Genomic DNA, 7601 nt, shown 5'->3' with positions numbered 1-7601 from the left:
ATCCCCACTGCACAGCTCTGCAGTACAAGAGCCTTCTCTGCAGTGGGTCTATTCCAGAGAAGGCGTGGGCAGTCCCAATGCATGGAGGCCTCTTGCCCCTATCATATGCAGACAACATGGTCAGCGGGGTGTCAGCACGCTGTGGAGTTGAGGATCTGTGCGACCAAGCCTTACCTCTTCCAGGGCAGAGGCTGTCGCACTCTCTAGAAGGGAAGGCAGGCCTTTCTCTCGCTGCTGTCTGCACACTGGCTGGAGAGGCACGTCTTCTCAGCTGCTTGATGGGTAAATGTCAGGGTACCCTGGAAAAGCTCCCAGTGCTGACCCGAGTCTTTGGGTGTGAACATCCAAAGAAAGTATGGCCAGTGATTGTGCAGTGGGAATACGGCCTCAGTGGTCATGAGGCTGGGCCCTTTGGGGCATCTTTCTGCACAAGCAGGCCGTTACTTGATAGGTCTTGCCGAGCAGGAACACTTTACGGGACAGGTGAACACAGGGTCCCCCACATGTTAATATCTCCAGCCAATACCTCCTTAGGGGCCAGGGTGACGTTTGCGCCCGGCCTGTCCCAAAGACAAGGTACGGACAAAGTGTGGGTGTGGAATACACTCACGGCACCCAGAGCCAAACCCTCAAGTGTGGACACTTGAGGTCCGTGGGCAGAGGCCTCGGTGCTCTGTGTCCGAGGGATTACAGCCCTCATGCTGCACACCCGGCATCCCCGGGTGTCCTCCCGTATCCGCAGCTCTCCCCGGGGAGCCCTAGGGTCCAGGAGCTGCTAAACCCCCTGCACAACTGTATCTGCTGCCCAGCGGCCTCTTCCACCCCAACATCAGCGTGTGTGGGCTCCAGAGTGCTGTCTCTGTCTCGAGTGGGCTCGAGAGAGGACACCCTCAGCAATTCAGGAGCCTTCTGACTTCCATGTCTCTGAACCACGCGTGTCTCATTGGCCTGTCGGGATCGTCCCGTTGTTCTCTGTTCACAGGAAATGTCTCGCATTGCCTGTGCTCCTCTGTCTCCCTGAGTGAGCCCTGGCGTGTTTGTGTCTTTTCCTGGCTTTGCCTGTGCCGACACCTCTCTGGTGATGCCTCCTTGCCTGGCCTAAGTGGGCACAGCTGTACCCGTGTAACCGCCTTCGTCTCTGCACACCTGTGTGTTGGGTCAGCTGTGGCTCTGGTGGCCTGTCTTGTCTTTGGTGTATGCTTCTGCGCTTGAGTGTGCTTCCCTCTGCATTCAAACCCTTTCTTCCACTGACAGATCCAATTGCTGTCCTGCTGTCAGGTGGAGGGGCTTCTGCGTGTTCTGTTCTATGTTCCAGGAGCCAGAAATCCTTCCGTGCCTGTAGGACCTTCGTCAGAGGATTGGCCATGCACTCACTGCCAGCCAGTTAATGTCCCCAAATGCAGCTGGCTTGCTGTGAGCATTCCGTCACACCTCTATTTTCTGTCCTTCTGTTTTCAAACCCTTTGCGCCCGAGGGGCTCAAACGTCACTGGCCTGCACGTTGCAGATGCAGGCGTAAATTGTGAAAAGCGGACCGGCAACGTTTTCCCACTTACTCTTTTGCCACGTGGCATGTTCCTGGCTGGGAGAGACTTCCCCCTGCCAGTGTGTGTCTCGTTTCCGTGTGCCTCCTGTGTGTTCTGGTCCCTAATTTGTCCATTACGTCCTACCTGGGAGTCTGATTCATGTCTGCAGGAACGAGGCTGACACCTTTGACTGCTGGGTTCTGAGCTCAGCTTAGTCCACCAGGACTAGTGCGTGCCTGAGGGACACAACGGGCAGTGACGGATGTGCCCGTATCCTTCACGTGCAAGCGCTCCGTCCAGCCACCTTCGCCGGGACATTTCTCAGCGACCCCTCTTTGTTTGTGGTGAGAGCACTTGCCTCTGAGAAATCTGACGAGGCGGTGAAGCATTGCTTACGGCTGCCCTGTGCAAGTTAGATCTCCAGAACTCATGCACATGGCATGACTGCATCTTCACACCCGAGCCCCGACACCTCCTCATCGCACCCTCCCCTGATTAGCACCACTCTACTCTCTGGTGGACTGCATGCCTTTAACTCCTTTAGTCTCCTCAGGAATCCATCAGGCAGGGCTCACCACCACTGTGCTTCTGTCAGGGGCTGGCTTCTTTCAGTGAGCCCAGTGCTTTCTGCACTGATGCTCAATGCACCCGCAGAAGGGTGAGCCACACTAAGCCCGGCGGCAAACCCTTTGGCCCTACATTTCCCACATGTGTGCCTGGTGGCAGAGGTGCACAAGGAGCCCGCCTGCATGCGTCTCCCAGGTCCTCCACAGGGTACAAAGTACCGCCTCAGGAGGCTGATCCGCATCACATGGGCATAGCTCTGCTTGCACGTGTTAGCCTTTCGTATCATACAGGCAGCCCAGACTTAGAAATCCTGCTACCTGCTTACAACTATCCAGCCCTCGTGCTTCTGCAGACGCTCTGTGTCTGTACAGACATTTGAGTCACGGTCTCGTGACCTTCCAATACAGCTTGATGGTCTGTCCTTAGCTTACAGCCTGGGATGCGGTTCTCACTCATTGTCCTCCCCTCGGGTGCGAGTTTCCTCCATCACTGTGGTGGAAGGTAACCTTTATCACCATACGTTGGCTTGAAATTACTGGGCGGATCACCTGTCTGCGTCCGGGGATCCGAAGGAGACCTTGGCTCTTTTGCTCACGGTCCACCCTTTCTCTGTGATGAGTCGCTTTGGATGAGAAGCTTGCCAGAGGCGAGGGGGCCTCAGAGTTGAGCACATTTCCTGGGCATCTGTGAGAACTTCGTTGGTTCCACTCGGAAAGCATTGACATTCATGGATGTGCAGCCTCTGCTTTTGCTTGAATTTGCCGAGCTTTGGGACGTGATTTCTTCCCGCATGTGCTGTGCCTAAATCTCTGCTGTGTCTTTCCGGCAGTCCCGTTTCCTGTCTCCTGCTGGTAAGTGCAGGGCTTCCAGCAGCCCTGTGGGGAACGGGTCCTTGTTTTCTTCCCTGCGGTGCCCTCTTCCTCACCCCGAATGACCTCATTGCAGCTTCCTTCTCGTTCAGCGATCGTTTCAGACTGCCCTTAAGGTCCAGGTGGGAGCGGTGCCTTTTGTGCTGAGGGCTGACCACTGTAGAGCATTCGTCTCTGTGCAAATTGCACAGGTGAATTTCACCAGGTGAAAGTGCACACTGCAGTTGCCCTGTCTTCAGAGTCAGCCCACCTGTCTCCGCCTCGGCTGCCCCTGCTCTCCTTCCTCCTACCCTCTCCTTACCTCCCCCTCCCTTGTCTTCTTCCTGTCCCTCCCTCCCACTTTCCTTCCAGCTCTCTTTGTCTTCGTCTCCCTCCTCTCCATCACTAATGCCTCCCCCTGTCTCCGCCTGTCTTCCTTGTAATAGGTGCCCCTCTGTCTCTTCTTGTCTTGCTCCTCCTCCCCGTCTCTCCCACCAATCTCCCCGGACTCTCCCTCTCCAGGCCGGTCTTCCCCTCCACTCGTCCTTCCTTCATCTGCTCTGCTTGCACGTGTCTCTCTCTCTCCCTCTATAGCTCTGTCTCTCTGTGTGTCTCTTTTTCGCTGTCTCTCTCAGTGGACCTTCTGTGTCTGGGTGCATGCTTCTTCAGAATTCTTGTTGGTGCCTGGGAAATGGGAAGGGAACTCGTCTGCTTTCGCGTGTACTAGTGAAAGCAGGCACAGGGCTTTCTCAGAGACAGACACAGACAAGTCTGCAATTCTCGGTGAAGGGCCCCTACGTGCCCTGCGTGGTTGGAGTCGTCCTCCTTTTAGTGGAAGGTTAGATTTCAGGACCGGAGCAAGCTGCTAAATCCTACTACTACCCCATCTCCCTGGCGCTCTGTACGGAGATCAGTAGGGCACCAGTGGCAGATGGTGCTCTGGGGGTTGTTCTTTGCTCTGAATTGCAGTGCAGTGAGGTCTACTGAGCTGTTTTCTTGCAAGGACATGGCGGTGGGGTGGGTCTAGGGTGGGTGTCACTGGTTCTGGGTGGGCACCCACCTTACCGCCGCCCTCAGCCTGACGGCCAAGGAGGAGATACCGTGCGGACGGCCATGTGGCCCCGGTAGGCGTGACACTAAGGACTTCTCCAGGCTTTGCCCCAGCTTCATGAAGAAGGGGCAAGGGACGGAGCAGGGAGTGGCTCACGGCGTGGACGATCCTGTGCTGAACGCTCTGGTGCCCGTAGTGAGGCCTCTGGGGAAAGGGTGTACAAGCGACCACACACTGCGCGATACCGGGGACCTCGCAAGTGAAGCCTGGAAGGTGACAGCGCTGAAGAGGACATGCGGCAAACGGGGGCCACGCTGGCACCTTGGCACTCGCTCCAGAGCCTGGACCGGCCATTGGCGCGCGCTTGCTGGCGGCCAGCACCCTGTCTTGCTGTCTTGCAACTGATTGCTCCCCGAACCTGGCCAGCTGGCCTGACCTGCCCTGGAACCACTTCGCCCCCAGGCCGCATGCGCACACTCTTCACTGCCTCTGTCTCGGCCCCTCCTCCACAGCAGCCACAGCCAATGCGGAGTCCTCAAATCCCAGAGCCTGTGCGCCTGCGCTCAACTTTGGCGGGCTGCGGCGGGAGGCTTCAGGGAGCTCATGGTCTTGCGGCCAAGGCTCCCCCCACCTGCTGCCGTTTCCTGTCCTTGTCCTGAGGCTGCCCTAGCTACACTGGGGCCGGGGCCGAGCGTCATGGCCAGCGTGTCGCGGTCCGGACAAAGCGGAGATTCCCGCCGACCCTGGGCCCTGATCGTCCCGGATGCGAAAGGTGGAGAGTCCCGGCCCCGCGGGAATGCAGGGGCGCTGGAGGGCGTGGGCTGGCCGCAGTCCCCAGGTTCAGGGGCGGCAAGCGCCCATCCTGTGCAGGAAGCCCAGGCCGGGTGTGAGATACAGGTGGCAAGCCCAGCGGAGGAATTGGTGCTGATATTGGATGACGGAATGGTGGCGGCTGAGGTGGTGATCGGGGAGGAGGAAGAGGACGGCGAGGCGACCAAGGATGAGGTGGCTGGAGAGGAGAATTCTGAGGAAGCCAAGCCAGAAGCAGAGGACATGCACGAGGAGGAGGAGGTGGAAGTTGAGAGACAGCAGCAGGAGGAGTTTCAGGAGCAAGAGGAGAAGCGCGAGGCAGATGCAGAGGCGGAGGAGGGGCCCCAGCTCTCCCAGCCGCTGCAGCAGCAAGAGCCAGCGCTGCGTCCTGCCTCAGCCCAGGACCCGCTGGCAGCACTGGAGCGTCTTCAGCTGGAGATCAGCGCTGGGAATGCCCAGGATTCCAGGGCCTTATGGCGGCTGAAGCGCAGGATTCTTCGGAGGCAGATTTCTTACCTGGATCACAGAAGGGCCATCATCAAGCACATCCCTGGCTTCTGGGCCCAGGCGGTATCCTTCCTTGTGCTGGTGGGTGATGGCGGGGGCTGTTGTGCAGGAGGGCTGGGCACTGAGAGCAGGGTGCCTCAGGGCGATGGCCCCCAGAGAGGAGAGCTGGGGAATGGTCCCTGGCCCTGGGTTGGTGTGGTCTGGGATCCAGTGTAAGGCCTTGGACAGGGGCGGTTGTTGGGGATGGGGGGACTTGGTGACTGGGTCTGTTTCCTCTAGGTCTCCGCCAACGTTGGCCTGCAGGCTGGTCTCAAATATTACTTGCAGACACGAGCCATGTGTCCCCATGCTACCAGAGCTAGGGTAGCACAAAGCAGCCTTCACTCAGAGCAGATAAGGCAAGGAAATATTTCGCTGCAAAATGGGAGAGTTACGCAGGCCGCACACCCACCTTCACATTCACAGGCTGTGCACGTTTCCTAGCAGTTCCTTCAAAAGAGAGCATTTCAGACACACACTCGTGACCTTTAGTGGAACCACGCCACGCCCCTTTGCCAGACAGTAGGACGACTGAGACCCACTCCGAATGGGGTACAAGCTGCCTCCTCAGACCCTGACACACACACACACACACACACACACACACACACACACACAGAGGATTCTCTCCTGGTATCTCCACCCCTGCTTCCCTCTCTGTCCTCAGGCTCCGGCTCGGTCCCACCCATGTCTTTCTCTCCGGACTGGCCGTGTCACTGTGTCTAATCCTTTTCCCTCCTCGGCCCTCCTCGTCCGTGCTTCTCGATCTCTTTCTCCCTCCCACACCCTCTGCTTGCAGCGTAAGTGTGCAGTCGGGTTCCTGTAAGCCATGTTATTCCATCTGGACTCAGGAGGCTGGTGACAACATAGGTCTTCACGGGAATATGCCAAGAAACCCAGCCGTGAGGAGGGGTCAGAGCACATGCCGACATCACAAGCTATGATGGGCTGCTGGCAGCCCACACAGGTCAGATATAGGAAGGAACTGTGAGGCGTGCAGGCAGTGGAGTCTCTCCCTGCTGTGTGCAGACAGCGTGGGAGGTACAGGAAGCCAACGGACTGCCCAGTGTCGATGGGGTCTGATGCATCTGCAGAGGCTGAGGAGTGTGGGGACTAGTGTTTCCTGGTCTTTCTGCACATGCCGTGATCTAGTCCCTTGCTCTTAGCCTGGGAGGGTTGGAGGGGGGCTGTGTCTGTTTCCACAGCATCTGAAGGCACAGCTCCTTGACACAGCACAGATTCTGAATCACCCCCAGTTGTCGGCCATGATCGGTGCCCAGGACAAAGACGTGCTCAGCTACGTGGTCGACTTGGAGGTGAGACCGGGGAGGCTGTGGCTGGGGGCCGTCCCGTCGGGGGTGGGATTTGGGCAGGAGAGGGTGAGGCAAAGGTGCTCACCCTCACAGCCAGGCAAGTAGCTCAGGACCCCGAGGGAGGACACTTGCCCCCTCCTGTCCCATTGCTCACGGCAGGTGGAAGAAGTGGGCCATCCCAAGTACCGCTGCAGAGTGATGTTTTTCTTTGGGGCCAACCCGTACTTCCGGAACCCAGTGATCATTAAGGAGTATCAGCTGAGCTTTGCTGGTAGGGTGTGGGTCCCATGATGGTGCGGGGCAGGGGGATGAGGAGCATGAATCAGGGGCAGGAGGGAGGGGGAGGGGGAGGGGCAGGTGGGTGGGGAGGAGGCCATCAGCTTGCTCCTCAAATCCTCTCTTCCTGCAGGCTACAGGACATCGCGTTCCACTCCAGTCCAGTGGTTCTGGGATGATGAACGTGGAGCTCCCAGTCGCAGGCATGACCCCACCAGCCTTAACTTGTTCAACTGGCTGTGTGAGCACAGCTGCCCAGGGGCGAACAGGATTGCCGAGGTGGGGCCCCTGAGGCCTTCGTCAGCAGTGGGGATGTGGGTGGCCCCCGGCCAGAGAGGAGAGTGGGCTATGCCCAATGTGGCGCCGGCCTGTGTCCTCTTCCAGATCATCATCGAGGACCTGTGGCCCAATCCCCTGCAGTACTACCTGAGGGAGGAAGGGACCAGAAGACAGTGATCTGACGTGCTCACGTGTCGGTGAGAACCCCAGTATGCGGTGTGTTGACCTGCGTGTTGTATGGGCAAGGGAACGTGGGCCACACATTGGCTTGGAAATGGAAGGTCCGCCGACACAGGGACACAGGTAGCATGGGGAGAGGGTGGGAGGATGACAGGGGACCTGCAGAGACTCAGCTGCAAACACACAGAGGGTCGAAGCCTGCAAAC

The 7601-nt window shown here is 58.3% G+C and overlaps 1 protein-coding gene across 1 annotated transcript; it reads left to right on the top strand.

Moving 5' to 3' along the window:
* Nucleotides 1-4687: 4687 nt before the first annotated feature.
* On the top strand, nucleotides 4688-7392 carry LOC145715004 (testis-specific Y-encoded protein 8-like). The gene is made up of 5 exons (XM_081794591.1): nucleotides 4688-5371; nucleotides 6586-6663; nucleotides 6820-6931; nucleotides 7070-7215; nucleotides 7321-7392. The coding sequence occupies exons 1-5, from the start codon at nucleotides 4688-4690 to the stop codon at nucleotides 7390-7392; spliced, it is 1092 nt and encodes a 363-aa protein (XP_081650717.1).
* Nucleotides 7393-7601: the final 209 nt, after the last annotated feature.

The sequence above is a fragment of the Panthera onca genome, chromosome Y (assembly GCF_046562875.1).
Source record: "Panthera onca isolate mPanOnc1 chromosome Y, mPanOnc1 haplotype 2, whole genome shotgun sequence".
Classification (NCBI taxonomy): Eukaryota; Metazoa; Chordata; class Mammalia; order Carnivora; family Felidae; genus Panthera; species Panthera onca.
This window is presented reverse-complemented; position numbering and strand designations above follow the sequence as displayed.